Source organism: Microplitis demolitor, chromosome 4 (assembly GCF_026212275.2).
Source record: "Microplitis demolitor isolate Queensland-Clemson2020A chromosome 4, iyMicDemo2.1a, whole genome shotgun sequence".
Lineage (NCBI taxonomy): Eukaryota > Metazoa > Arthropoda > Insecta > Hymenoptera > Braconidae > Microplitis > Microplitis demolitor.
In genome coordinates this window covers 3,191,614-3,207,021 of record NC_068548.1, presented here as the reverse complement: position 1 = coordinate 3,207,021, position 15,408 = coordinate 3,191,614, and the positions used below count along the sequence as shown (strand labels likewise).

Sequence of the window (15,408 nt, the reverse complement as noted above, 5' to 3'; positions counted from 1 at the left end):
TTAAAGATTTTTACCTGACATCTTTTGATATATATATAAGAAACTATTATTAAATAACATCGAGTTATGAAAAAAAAAAATAATAATTATAATAATAAGAATTTGATTGAACACCATTCTATAAATGTCACTTCATATTAATTTAAAATAACTGGTTTTTTTGTTTACTTCGCAGTAATAATGAAATTTCAAATAAATCGATCAACAAAAGATTATTACCATTAATTATATGATTTTTAGAAAATGGAATGGAAAAATAATAAATAAAAATTTTACTTTTTTTACTATTAATTTTTTTTTTTTATATTTTTGATAACATTGAGGTTAAAAAGACAACTTATATTTTTTTACCACTTCCGCACTTTTATCAAAAAATAATTATCGACAAAAAAAAAAATTTTTTTTTTAAAATCATTCTGATTTATTAATAATTTGATAAATGAGTAAAATTTAATAAGAATCTTAATTTAAAAATATATTTACAAAAAATACGTTCCGTTCGTTTTATTATATATTTACTTTAAAAAGTATTTTACTTATATATATATATATAGAAAAAAATAATTTCTTGGTGCAACATCTTTTAACTCGCCCAAAGAAAATTTTTACATTCTGAGACAAAAATTTTCTAGGAGCGAGAAAAAATTTTCTTGAAGCAAGAAATTCTTCCTTTCTGTGTACATATACATATAATTATATGATATACTGAATGTAATCTAATGATTTATTTAAAAACATTCACGCATCCAACCATTCATTACTCACATTAATCACTTTTCGTCTTTTATTTTTTTTTTGTTGTCGTCGTCTACGTATACATTGAAAAATAAATTTCTAAATAAACAAAATGATAATGCATCGTAACCATTCATATTGATACTACACTTCATATATAGCGTTAGTAATTAATTAATTTATTAATATAAACAATCAAAATTGTTTATTATTAAAATAGACAATAAATATTAATATTTATCTATTTAATTAATTATAATATATTATAAATGCTCAACTATTTATTTTTGGATTTTAATACCGTATAAAATTTAATAATCGAACATATATTATTTTATTTATTCTTAAACAGTCAAGTTATTTTACGAATTCGTCGCTATACGAATTACCACTAAGTAAGTAATTTATTTTATTTATTACCATACATTAAATAAGCCATATTTATTTTTTTAGTCTTACTTATTATGTTTCATTGACAGTTTTAAGTTTAAAAAATTTTTTTCGGGCGGATTATTTTTTTTTGTACCCTAACTTACTTTCGCTTTTTAAAATTCAAAAAAATTATTTACAATTTTACTTTACGTTTTATTGTTTGCATAATTAATAATTGCAAAGTCTTATTAGATTTTTTTTTAAACGTATTATCATTTTAAATAATATAAGGAAGAACAGTTTTTTTTTTTTTAAATTATTACTTTTTTTTTAGACCAAAACTAATTCACTTAGTGAATTAAATAAAAAAATAAATAAATCAGAAGACTAACCATTGAATAATGGAAGAACAATGTGATTATAATGCCATTTAATTTTATAGGTTATATATATACATATAAAAGTTATATATATATATGTATATATGAAAATTGTGTATTATAATTAAATTTTTTGGTGAGTGATTCGTTAATAAAAATGTATTATTTAGTATTATATTTAAATATTTTCAACCCTCGCTTACAGAAGACAGTGAACTTCGTGTCGAACCGGCTGTATGATGAGTCAAATCTGGAAGATCTGATGGTAGGCAAAGAGGAGTTGCATTTGGACCAAATATTGCCTCTTGTTCTTCCAATTGTAATACAAATATTTCTTCTAGTCTCTGTAAGAATTTAAAATTATTTATATTATTAATTAAAATAAAAAAAAATTCAAATAGATAAAACATATATATGACGTTAAGAGGGAAAGAGGTCTGAGATACAAAACAGAGGATTTTTTTTTTGGAGTTCCTTATGAAAATTCTTAAAATTTGTGACATTAAGTAACACCAAGAGTATACTGATAAATTTTCCGAAAAAAATATTTAAAAATAAGCCAGTGGTAGTGGGGAGAGACGAATCACCTCAAAAAAAAAAACGAAGAAATTTTTTTAGTGCATAAGTTTATATCAAATTTAAATAAAGGCAGTCCTGAGTTATCCTGCCTACGGCATAGAGACGTTTTTTTAAAGTGACTCGTCTCTCCCCACTACTACTGGCTTATTTTTCAATATTTCTTTATAAAAATTTAGCAGAATATTCTTGGAGTGTTGCTTAATAGTGTCACAAATTTTGAAAATTTTAATAGAGAACGTACTCTGAAAAAAAAAATCACAAAAATATCCTATTTTTTTTATCTCTTAAATCAACTTCCTGAACGTCGTATATATTTAAATCATGGGTGATCTTTAATTTTGATAAAAGGTAAAATTTTTCCTAAAAATGTAGAATAAAAAAAAAAAAGAAAGTTTTTTTTGTGGATCAGAGATCATGAAATAATTTTGAAAATAATTATTTAACTAACCTTCAATATAATTGTTTTATTTTAAATTCACTTTATTTGCCAATTCCGTTGTTTTTTTTTCTTATTGATTTTTTTAAGGGAGACTTTTTTAAATTTCAAGTAATAATGGATGAATTTTTCCCAAGACAAAAACAAAACATAAATAAGCATGACAATTGTTATGACAAACAAATGATCTTATATATAAATATGACTTTTTTTTTATTGTAAATAAAATATATGAAATAAACTTCAACTATTGCGGTTTCCCTCTAATCCACAAGCGATTTTACTAACAATTATAAAAATCCATTTTTAGCGTGACACTGCTCACGTTAATGGATTTAATAACAACAATAATAATAGTAATTGACATAAATAATATATGAAGTAACAAATATACATATAAGTAAGTGTATGTGTGTTTATGTGTTTAACAAATAAATTTTCAAAGCACACAATGACAGGAATTAGCAAAAAAAAAAAATAAAAAAAAAAAGCTTAAAATGGAAATTGACATCATCGATGGAGAAGACGCAGACGAACACAAAAGCGTGTGAAGAATTATCTGCGAGATGGTGGAAAGGCAACACTAGCTGGTCTAGACAATGTTCCTGTGACAGAACTAGAGTCCGAGCCACCGTTTCTGAGAGTCACTCTCGGGATGCTAATAGGAGTTGGTGAGCTAGGAGTGGAACGTGTAAGTTTGGGTGACAGTTTCCAGATGTCTGTTGCCGACATCGTTCTGTGTGTGAGAGTAGATAGAGAAATACGGGAATGCCAAGACTTTAAGTAATCTTTGTAACGCAACTCCAATGCTTCGATTTCGCTCGCCAGCTCTGCCTCTAAATTCTACAACAGGTTAATTTTTAAATTAACATAATTTATTGGGATTTATTATTGTTTGAGTCGGTGATAATCCTCCAAGTCTTTGGTGAATAACGATGATGACTTTTGGACTAAAATTATTGTGAAATAATAAAAAAAAAAAAGATGGGTAAACATTGTGATGCGAAATGACTGACATTTTTATGATCAGTCAGATCGGAAAAATTCGCTGACAATTGCTCGTCAATTGACGTCAATGATTTGGTAAATTTTTTATGAATTTTCTGGTGAAAAGTTGGCGTGAAAACTGATGTTAAAATCAAATTGACACGAAACTGACGTTAAATTAAAAAATGACCGTTGGTCAACTTTCCGATGGTCAATTGACGTCGGAATGATTTCGTGAATTTTTTATAAAATAAATTTCTAGGGAATTCAAGTTGGCGCGAAACAGATATAAAGTTTAAAAAGTGACCATTGGTAAACTTTCCGCTGATCAAGTGACATCAAAAATGATGTTTTTTTATTTTTTGATCAATTGTTTATAAATTAATTTTCCGGGCACGGAAACTGACAAATACAAAAAATAACCGTTGATGAACTTTTCTCTAATCAATGGACGTCAATTGTCATCAAATTTCTTTACCTACTAATTAAAAAAGAAAATATAAAAAATAAAAAAAAAACATTACCTGCTTTCGAGGTTTCAACTGAGCCTTCCATTCCCTCAGTTCTTTAGTGTAAGTTTCCTCTTGCTCTTTAAGTTTCATCGTTTCATGCTCCATAAGCATCTTCCTCTTCTCATTTTGCAACTGCTCAAGCTCTTTAATAGTAGCATCACTCTGTGCTCTCATTTCTTCCAGTTGTCTCGCGTGTTTAAGTTCAAATCTCTGCTGTTCAGCACGATAACGTTTCTTCTCATTTTCCTGAAATTTCTTAAGTTTTTCCCTCTCAGCATCGGGATCCGGAGTGAGAGTCGTAGAAATAGAAATCCTCATTGATTCTCTGAACATCATTTCTCTAGCCTTCATTTCATTTCTTATTCTTTTCGGTAAATTCCTGCGCTCAATCGTTTGACGTTTAATCAATTCTTCTTCTTTCCTCAAATTCATTCGCTTCATCTGCTCCAATTCTTTGTCATGCCGTATAAGCATCTGATGACGTTGCAAAAAAAATATATCTTTCAGTTGCTTTTTTAGTAACTGCTGTTTTTCATGAATCTGACGTTCCTCCAGTTCCCAGATCGCGGACTCACGCGCGCGCATCAGTTGCTGCTTCTGCTGTAAAAATTGACGTTCCATCAGCGCGATTTTTTCCCGATGCGAATCCGAGAGTCTTCTCAGTGACATGTCATGACTTTCGTGTAACTTGTCAACGAACAATTTTTCTCTCTCCTCATGCTCTGCCTCCAGTTTATCTTTTCTCACTTTGAATGCATTCTTCCGTTTCTCCTTTGGCATTAAATCAACTTCCTGTTTCAAAAGTCTCAACTCCTGTTTCAAACCTTCGCGGAATTGTTTCAAGTCACGGTCCTGCTCACTGCGAATTTTTCTCGACGCCAAGCGAAGATCCGCTTCCTGCTGAGCCTCAGCTCGCTCTATTTGTTGCCGCTGATTTTTCGATAAATTATCGAGATCAGTGTCCGCGCCGCGTTCCAACATCTGTCTCTCCTGTTCAAATTTTCTCTCCTGCTGGTCTTTAGTAAATTGCGCTTTTTGTGTCAGATCTTGGAACTGTTTCTGCTCCATTTTCTGGAGCATTTTCAGTTCTCGCAGTTCTTGTTTCCGGAAAATTTGGTCGTCATATACGCGTCCGTTTTCATCATCACCGTAAATTACTTTTGAAGTGGTCGTTGTCACAACAATCCCGTCTATTTCAAATTTCCTAGTTCGCTTTCGCGTTTTCTTCTTCAGGTTCATCAACTGAATGTCTTCTTTCGTCCTAGTGCGCGTGACCTCACGAGTATACTCGGGTTTCCGTCTCAAAACCACAGTGTCAACTTCTTCAGTCTGACGGGACTCCGCATTATTTTCTTTATTTGACCCCCGGCTGTCCTGACTTATCGTCGTCGAAATCGACTCGGCATCCGAACGATCGATACTTTTATTCGGAGTGTGAGATCGCGAGCTTGAGTCGCTGTGAGAACGAGACCCATCATAACATTCTGATGAAATTCGTTTTGTTTTCAAATCTTTTGGTTTATTTGTAATCCCATTTAGTTTTTTCGTACTGACACTGAAGTCGTCAACATCCGTTGACTCTACGGTCGTACCTGAAACAACCATTGAATTTTTACCCGTTTCATCTCCGCTCAATACTTCCGAGCCGAAATTACCACGAGTGGATCCAGATTTTGCAGGATTTTTAGGTGAAATAATTGACGAATCTTTTACTTGTTCTTTCTCGTCGCCGACAGTGACCACAGACACGTGACTAGTGTCTTGTAGCTCGTCGACGATTGGACTGACGATGATCACCTCGGACTCGTCCAATTTTTTCCCGATTTTCTTAGACGATTCTGTGACGACGATCGGCTGTTCCTGGGGCGTGTACTCTAGTGAATCCAAACTTGTAAATCCGTCGTCGTCTGTTGAACTTTCGTTGACTTGGGTCTTGTTTGTTTCGTTAGCAACGATCACTACTTCGGATGATGACGGAGGTCGTAAATGAGGAGGCGAGGTTGCGTCAATTAAAACCGGCGGGTGAGTTGTCACGACTGTTACCTGACTTATATTTGAAGCCAAACTATTTGACGGGTCGGGAGACTCTGACGTTATGCGGACGGTTGTCGATGACGGAGACCGGATATCTAGATCTGAAGGCTTTCCTGTTATTACTACGACATCTCCACTGTCTCTCCTGGCGGTGCTGCGATTTACGACACGATTTGGAGTCGATGTTATGACTGACACGTTGACATTTGGATCGCGATTGTCGATATTACGATCGGTGCTCGAATCGCCCTGAGAGAAAGGACTTTTGGTGAACTCGGGAGTAAATTTAGAGTCTGAAGGATCTAGTCTTGATGAGTCGATACTGCGGCTTTTGGTCAACTCGAGTTTTGGAGATGATTCGTAGTCGGTTTTTATATTTTCTACGGAACTCGCCTTGACATTTTTTTCCATTATGACAGGCGGCTGGTACTTGTCTGACACCATGGAAATACGTTTCTCTAATACTGCGGTGAGTTTTTCTTCGACTGATCGACGTTTCGCGTCAACGTTCTTACGACTTTTTGGTTGATGTTTTTCATCTTTTGAAGCTTCTGGTATTTTTTCCTGGGATCTATTGTTAATTGAACACAAAGAAGAATTATTTTTATTTTTGTTGAAGAGGAACTGGACGTGGATATGCAATAACGTGTCGATAGAAAAAAAATTTATTTTAGCACTTGATCAGTGAACTAGTACCCGATCAGAGACTTAATACTTGATCAGGAGACCAGTAAAAAAATTTCTTTACAATCTCTACGTTATTGTAAAAACACTTTTCACTTTATAACTATAATACTTAGAATAAATAATATTATATTATAAATATATTAATCTCACCTCTTAGATTCTTCAACAGAATCTCGCTTTGTGGTGAATGGTATCTCCGAGTTCTCTCCATCAGATTTAGTAACCAATGGTTCTATTTTATCTTCAATATTAATATCCTTTGTACAGTCAATTTTCTTTATATTCATATTCGCATCTGCTGCAATATCTTCAATTTTGTCTTTTATTTTTTTATCCATCGATACTGAAGGTACAGCAGAAACGTTATTTGAACTATTTTCTAGTTTAGCTTTTTCTTGTTCTTTAGTGTCATTTGATGAACGCTCGCTCACTTCTCCCGAGTTAGATTTCTCTACGGCCTTTGACGTATACTCAAAATCTTCATTTTTACTGTTTCGTCGTACGGAAGGTGGAGGTGGTGCTGGTCCTTTATCACGAGAGGAGCGGCGTTCATTTAATTCAGATGGTGCTGGAGGTTTTGGTGCCTTCAAAAAAAAAGAAAATAAATAAATAATTTTTTAAATAAATTTATAATCAAAGTATTAAATAAAAATCTTACAGTTTTCTTATCAACAGACGCAGGAATATTTTCTTTAGATTCTGTTTTACGAATTTTTTTATTCTTTTCTTCATTATCGCCGTCACGATTTATTTCACGTTTATTACTCTCTTCTTTTTTCGGTGATCCCGGCGACACAAGATTCTCCTTTTCAACAACTAAAAATTATGTAAATATATTATATATATATATTTTTTATTTATGTAATTAAATTTTATAATAAAATAAATTATAAATATTTTACGTTTAATTTCAGTGTCGCTGCGCATCGATGCTGAATCATCTCCGAGTTGGTCCAACTCCAGAGGTAACTGCGATGTGCGTTGCTCCTAAAATAATAATAATAATAATAATAATAATAATAATAATAATAATAATAATAATAATAAATTAAAGATAAAAAATAAATATGATTGTCATGAATATGCAACTACTGCAAAAGCAAATTAAAAAAAAAATTAAGAGTAAAAAATATTAGATATCCAGCTGCATAAACATCAATCGGCCTTGAAAAAATTTGCTAAAAAATTATTACAACTAATTTATATAATAAATATTAGTTTATATGTTATCATTTAGATTACTCAGGATTTATTATTAGTAATTAATAATCAATAAAATTTAGTAATAAGATGATACATTATCCCTGATTGAAACTCTGATTAAATTGAAACTCAATCCGATTTTTTTCCGATTAAGTTTTAATTGGAACTCTGATTAAAACTGATTGGGTCAATCGGAAATTTCCGATAAAGTTTGATTAGAATTTTCCAATCAGATTAAATCGGAGTTTTTAATCAGAGATTTGATTAAATTATTGTTTTTTTTTTTTCAAATTTAAATATTTATCTACTTTTAAAAAATAACTTTTTATATTAATTAGAATTTTTTATTTATATTTTACATAAATTTATATTTTTTTAACAGTTTTAAGTATAAAATATACTTATCATATATATATGTCTAGATTGATAAGACATCTAAGAAATAAATTTATAAAACAGCTGAGAAAATTCCAAGAATAAAAAATAATTCACTTTTGACATCGAGTTGTGTCAATAAAAATAATTTGTATAAAAAAAAAGTCTTCTTTTATAATGATGATTTAAATTTTAAAAATTGAAATGGGAATAAGCTACTAACCTGACGACATGAGTATGGGTGATGGGGCTGGTGAGGCCCGGGAGAGCCGCATGCACAACCAAATTTAATAAATTACGACATAACATTCAATATATTATTTAAAAATTTTCCACTGTAATTCAAGTATTCTTAAACAATTTAAAATAATCAAATATGCAGCCTACAGGAAAAATAATTAACTCAGAGCTAAAATCTAATTATTTCAGGGCAAACATTCAAATTTAATTCAGCTTCAAATTATGTTTATTTGTAAAAAAATATATTTTTGCAATTGTTTATTTAATTTATAACTAAATAAAAGTTTTACAATTTACAAAATTAGCGGAAAGATATAAACTACAAACAGATTAAAAAAAAATCATTCGCAATTTCCAATGCAAGGTGTAGCAATAAAGTAAAATGATTTTTTTAACATCGATGCTACATATTGTTGTCTCGGGAGCAGCTTACCAATCCGTTGATACTGTTCTCTGTGTTTTTTTGCCTTCTTAGCCTTCTATTATTTCGCAAGCGTGTAAAATAATTTACATGAAAATAATTTATTTAGCAAAGAACTTAAATTCATTTAATTACAAGTCTACTTCTTATTTTTTTTTATTTTTAATATAATTTCCATACTTAATTTTTTTTTTTTACTTTATCTCACTCGCGTTTCAGTAATAAAATTATTGGGAGACTCAAGTTGCAAGGGTGAATTTAATTTGTCATTTTGAAATTAATAAAAAAAATAAACGTGCGGGGTTTGATATTTTAGTTTAAAGGATGACTAATATTTTATATTAAATGAAAATAATATAAATGAATAAATAAAAAAAAAACTTACTTCAGCCTCCTCATCAACGAGCTCCTCTTCAACAACATCAGCTTTATACTCTAAAAGAAGATCACGAATGGGTTTTGAATCAAGTGTACGATTAATGAATGGATGCTTGAGAAGTTCATCAGCAGTTGGTCGGGTTTGAGGATCTTTTATTAGTGCTTTAGCAATAAAATCATTAAATTCTTTGCTCCACTTTCCCGGTTGCTCTAATTTTGGCGGATCACTTTTTTGAATTTTTAAAAGTACTCGCATTGGTGACATTTCATGATTTGGCGGTTCCATTTGAGCAAATTCAATTAATGTTATTCCAAGTGACCAAATGTCGACCTTTAATTTTTAAATTCATTTAATAAACATAAGGATATAAATAAATAATTATATATTTATTATTTATTTTTTAATAATTACTTTGAAGTCGTAGGGATTGTCACGAAATGTTTCACACAAAACAACTTCCGGAGCCATCCAATACGGGGTACCAATAAAAGTATCGTGTTTCTGCAACGTATGTTTATTCTTTGCGGATACACCAAAGTCAGCTAAAAATAAAATAGGTAAAATAATGAAATGGTTAAATGAAATGGTAATTAAATTATTATTTAGCTCACCGATTTTAACACCACCGGCCATTGTCAGTAAGACATTTCCGGCTTTTAAATCTCGATGAATTATTTTAGATTTGTGTAAAAAAGAAAGGCCTTTGGTCATTTGTTGACATACATAAGATACTTGTGGCTCAGTCAATGGTTTTTCTAATTCAACCATTATCGAATCGACAGCACCACCATCGCAGTATTCAATTAACATCTTAAATTATTAATAATACAAAATAAAATTATAACAATTTTGACTACAGTAATTTTAATTTTAATTTAATTTTATGACAATCAAATTAACACAAAATTTATGTTAAATAAAAATATTCTCAACTGTTACGGAATAATTCTTAGAAAATTAAAATTAGAAATGACAGAAAAAAATGATTTCTTGGCACAAGAAATTTTTTCTCTCCTTTAGAAAATTTTCATTTTCAATTTATAATGCAGAAAAATTTCTTAAGACAAGTAAAACTTTTTTTGGGATGAGTAAAAAATTTTCGCTCCAAAAGTAACTTTTTTCAAATTACTTAAAATTTTAAAAAATAAATACTATTAAATTTAAATTTTATAAACTAGTAATTAAAAAATATAGAGTAAGTTTTTAAATTTATGTTGATAAAGTATAATTTCTCATATATTAATTTAATTTTTGTAGATCAATAATTTTAAAATAAGTATGAATATTGTAAATATAAATTTACGTGTCAAAGTAACATGAAAATAAATGTTAAATCAATATTCTATTTATGTTGTAAATAACTTTGAAGTATTCAAAAATCTATAATTTGATCGTACAGAAATTTGATACTTATTTGTGTTATTTTTAACATACACATGTTTCTTATTTTTTACAAAAAATTGTGTTAACTTTGACGTAAAATTCTTTACTATATAGGTTAATATTAATATTTTTTTTACCCATAATTTTCCATCGATAAAATAAGCTTCGTGCAGCTCAACGACATTGACATGTTTGCATTCAGATAAAATATCAATTTCTATCATAAAATCACTTAAATCATCTTCGCCTTCTAATGCGCACATTTTTGCAGCAGCCAGCTGTTGCGTCTGTTTGTGCTGCGCCTAAATAACAAAAAAAATACATATATAAATATCTATATATATATATTATAATAATATATTGTGTATGAATTATTTTATTCGAAACGAAATTCATAGGAACTTATTTGTAGGTGACACAAATTTAAATCTTTAATTAAATAAATATTAATGACATAAAAAAAATCTGATACGAGCGTGTACTAGATAGGGTTTCAGAGAGCTATCGATTTGAGTTAATCCGTTTGATGAACTCGATAGCGAATTTAAAAGAAAAAATAAATGCAAATTTACGTAACAAATATTTTTCACAATAGGAATAAGTTGACATTTTTTTGGATCATTGTACAACTTTTTGAGTACTCATGTTCTAGAGAATCTACATTACGGTATTTGCCATAAATCATCGTAATTTGCCGCAAAATACCGCACTGATACGACATAAGTTGCCTTGTTTTGCAGTAACCTATGATAAAAATACGATAATTTACCGCAATTTGCAGCGTTTTTATTGTAAACACGGTACAGTACTCAACTTTACGTCAATACACCGTAATTTTGCAGTAAATATTCACCTTTATTTGAAATACCGCAACTTTACCGCATTCGTAAGATAAAATACCGCAGGGTAAATTATGGATGTTAAGAGTTTAATAATTGATTAAAATCTTTTAAATATAATTGTTTATTTATTCAATTTTAATTAAAAATAATGTTGGTTTATTTACCTTGTAAACTTTACCAAAAGCACCATCTCCAAGTTCGCCAATCATGTCCCAAAATTCAGATGGATCGCAGTCCATTTTAATATTATTATATATTTTTTTCTTTTTAGCATCATTACCACCGAAGTGAAATGCCTTCTTCAGATTCGACAGAAATGACATTTTGTTTTTGTTTTTTATAATTATTTATACTTTAAAAAATTCAAGTGAAAGTAATGAAAAAAAAAAAAAATAATAATAATAAATAAATAAGTAAAAAAATTCTCTTTACTATTTCTCTTTTTTTGCTTTTAATTATCAGTTAAAAAAAAAAAAAAGCAATTTTTTTTTTCATTATTTTAGATCCCTGGTAGCCTCCAAGGGATCACGTTGAACACCTCCCGCATCTTGATACGAAAATCGACAATGTTAATCACATAAATGTCGATAGTTCAATAAACTTGACATCAATACTTGGAGAATCCATTCTTTAATAAAGTAATTAAATTATCCTGAAAAAAAATAATTTTAATTTATAATTAGAACTAAAAAATAAAAAAAAAGTTTTAATAAAAATTTTAATTTATTACAGAATTTAAAAAATTTCTATTTCTTTATAGAGAAAACGAGGGCATAGAACATCAACATTCCAGTAAGAGAGACCAGTGACTGCATTTACTTTTCCTATTAGTTTGCTTAGTATTTAAAAAAATTCAATTTTCAAATTTATTCAACATCAGAATTTAAAATAACAAATAAATCTTGTTTACGTAAATTAATTATCAATTAAAGTTAATTTTCAATTATAAAATCTACATCGGAATCATTACAGATAAGAAATCTCGTACGTAATAGATAAGGATTTATTAATAAACTACAAAATAAAACTATAGTTTACATTAATTATTTAAATAAACGTAAAATTATTAATTAATTAAAACTTATGTAGTAAATAAAAGTGTAATTAAAATTTATAGAAAAATTAATAAATTGAATATTTTATTTGTTTATTAGTTTTAAATTAAATTACAATTATGGAGCAGTAATAAAATTAAGTTTTATTGATTGAGGAAATCGATGTCAAAATTGTGGACTTTTGGCATAATTTTGACAAGAGTAACTTTTATTGCTCTGTTACTGAGTAATGTAATGTAATTTGAAACGTTTTGCATACGTGCCGAAAATTGCAGCCACCCCTAATTGCCCCTTGTTATATTTAAGCAGTCAAATTACATAAATTTCTTTTTCGTTGCGCGAAAAACGTGCTGATCTTCAGGTACATCTGACAGTTAATTGTTAATAAAAATCTAAATTTAAAATATATATAAACTAAATTTAAAATTTAAATAATATTCAATAAATTTGGTAATGATAATTGGGCTGTCACGTACTGACAGTTAATTTCTCGTGTTTTTCAATTTAGAAAATCTTAATTTTCAAAACTGCGAGTTTCTCCACTTTTTTTGTAATTTTTACTTTAAATTTATTAATGCCGCCAATATTTAATTTAATAAAATTCTTTAGTTTTATTTTAAAAATTTAATTCTAATTTTCACTTCTTAATTAATTATTCAAATCCCTTATAAACAATCGACCTCTAAATGCGTTCTTGTGTGCCATTTTTAAATTTAAACACAAAAATCATGATCCTGGTTATCAGACAATTGACAATTTTCAAATTTTTTTTAACTAATTTGCAAAAAAAAAAAAAAAATCTAAAAATATGCACATGTAGAAAATTAAAAAAACTAGAGGTGCAATTATTTGAAATATTTTATTTTTATAACTGATCATTTTAAAAACAATTCAAAAATTATTAGACGACTCAATAATTGAGTATCATTAATAATTACTGTGATTAGCAGGTGGTTTATTTTAAAAAAATTAAATTAGTATTTTTTTTGAAAATTATAAATGAAAGAAACGATAATTTATAATGTATGTAGATAGTTATAAATAAATATAATAAATTTTAAATTGCAGTGATAATTTTAGTGGATTAAAATCGGGCGCGTCCTCAAACTTTGAAAAAATAAATTCGTGGAAAAAAATATATATCATACGACAATAAAAAAAAAAACAAAAGTATATTGTGACACATAATTTGAATAGTAATAAATTTGAATAATAAATATACTAAAAAAAAAAAAAAAAACAAAACAAAAAAACAAATAAGAGTTTTGAATTAAATAGACGGTTTTTTATTTTATTTTTTTTTTCAAGTGAAAGGTTGCAAGAATTGAAATCATACCTTATTCTTATCTAGTGAGTGTACCGTTTAATTTTCACATCACTTGTTATTTAAATCTGCACAGTAACAATTATTTTATAAACAATTTATTTAAAAGAGTAAAACACTTATGTCACTATATATGTATTTAAATAACTATAACTCAACAAAATGACAAATAATGGGGTACTAAGCACATAACAAAATAAATTAAAGTTGTGTCGTCTGCTTAGGCACGGCCATTTTAATGGTAATCCATACACGACCGAGACGACACGCCTGGATACAGAAAGAAGTCTGATATTGAGAAGGCTGAGCTACATGAAAATTTCAGTTCCCTTAAAGTAATGCCATCTTTAGGTAATTTTTCATTTTGACGTTTCATGTCTGCGCGTCAAATTTTATCACGTGATTGATTCATAAATTTCGCGCCATGTGTAAAAAAAAAGTTTGACAAATCAAGTTTTTTATGATCCTCTGAAGTTAGCAGACAATTAAAAATTTTCAATTTTTTTTTTTAAATAAATTAATTATAGAATAAAAAAACTAAAAAAATGCACATGTAGAAAATTTAAAAAACTAGAGGTGCAATTTTTTAAATATATTTTTTTTTGCAATTTATCGTTTAAAAAAAAAAATAAAAAATTACTAGACGTCGCCTAACTTCAGTATCACCCTTTTTTTATGAGTGTATGTGAATGTAGCAGACATGAAACAATTTATAAATTTGAATTAAATAAACAAATGAATTAAAATAATGAAATTTAAAAAAATGCGCGTACGGATTTTGCATTTATCTATGAATTCATGCCGAATATTCTGCTGCCATTTTATTTTGACGTAAGATTTTTAATTTTTCTACAATTTCTAATAATTTGTTTTTCAAATATTTTAACTTACCGCGCAAGTAATGAGATTAATTAATAAATTATTGATGACAATAAAAGTGTCCGAGTATATTTTTAAGTCTAATTAATATAATTATTGATACATATAAATTTTAATGAAATTATTAAATTTTAATTTTGAAATTTCGCGTCAGGTTGGCGCTACTGCGCATTGCTGTATTCAATGTTTAAATTTTGGCTAAAGTGGGGGGCGAGAGAATCGCAGAATGATTGCTTTGTATCAACTAGCGATCTAATAGCGGCAGTCAGTATCATCGAAAATGCCGGTAGTGGTCCAGATCCTTCTTTACATTTGAATTAAAATACAGTATTAATTAAAATAACACTAATAATTAAATTAAATACAGTTTAACTAAAATGTGCAGTGTTTGTAAAATGTTAATAGTGCAAAGTGTTTGTGGTGTCGTCAAGTGTTGAGTGTTCAGTATTAGTGTAAAATGTTGCGAATCGCTGATGCTGATAACTTCCAAGTTCCTGAGCAAACTCATCTGGCATCGTCTGGTGGGAAATAGCAGTTAAGTGACGTTTTTTTAGCTGCAATACACTTGGAGCAATTTAATTTAAA

General features: G+C 28.6%; 1 protein-coding gene across 2 annotated transcripts; it reads right to left on the bottom strand.

Annotated features, from left to right (window-relative positions):
• Positions 1–84: 84 nt before the first annotated feature.
• LOC103570155 (serine/threonine-protein kinase 10-A) lies at positions 85–14,240 on the bottom strand. 2 transcript variants are annotated; one of them, XR_008403498.1, is made up of 13 exons: positions 13,957–14,240; positions 11,998–12,217; positions 11,730–11,917; positions 10,861–11,025; positions 9,952–10,150; positions 9,752–9,882; positions 9,347–9,670; positions 7,625–7,709; positions 7,381–7,538; positions 6,873–7,306; positions 4,014–6,606; positions 2,515–3,345; positions 1,743–1,831 (listed from the first exon to the last, which is right to left on the bottom strand). XR_008403498.1 is itself a non-coding variant. In XM_008547778.2 (12 exons), exons 3-12 carry the CDS (start codon positions 11,886–11,888, stop codon positions 1,676–1,678), a joined length of 4,404 nt encoding a protein of 1,467 aa, XP_008546000.1. In that variant the 5' UTR covers positions 11,889–11,917; positions 11,998–12,217; positions 13,957–14,239; the 3' UTR covers positions 85–1,675. The 2 variants fall into 2 exon arrangements, 1 of the variants encoding a protein (XP_008546000.1); XM_008547778.2 differs by lacking the exon at positions 2,515–3,345 and having other exon boundaries at positions 85–1,831; positions 13,957–14,239.
• Positions 14,241–15,408: the final 1,168 nt, after the last annotated feature.

Excerpts from the sequence above, each read along its gene's own strand:
- LOC103570155 (XM_008547778.2), bottom strand. The coding sequence starts at position 11,888 with ATGTCATTTCTGTCGAATCTGAAGAAGGCATTTCACTTCGGTGGTAAT. Across the intron at positions 10,151-10,860 it reads TTATCGATGGAAAATTATGG|ATGTTAATTGAATACTGCGA; the intron begins GTAAAAAAAATA and ends TAATAATTTAAG. Across the intron at positions 6,607-6,872 it reads TCTGTTGAAGAATCTAAGAG|ATCCCAGGAAAAAATACCAG; the intron begins GTGAGATTAATA and ends AATTAACAATAG.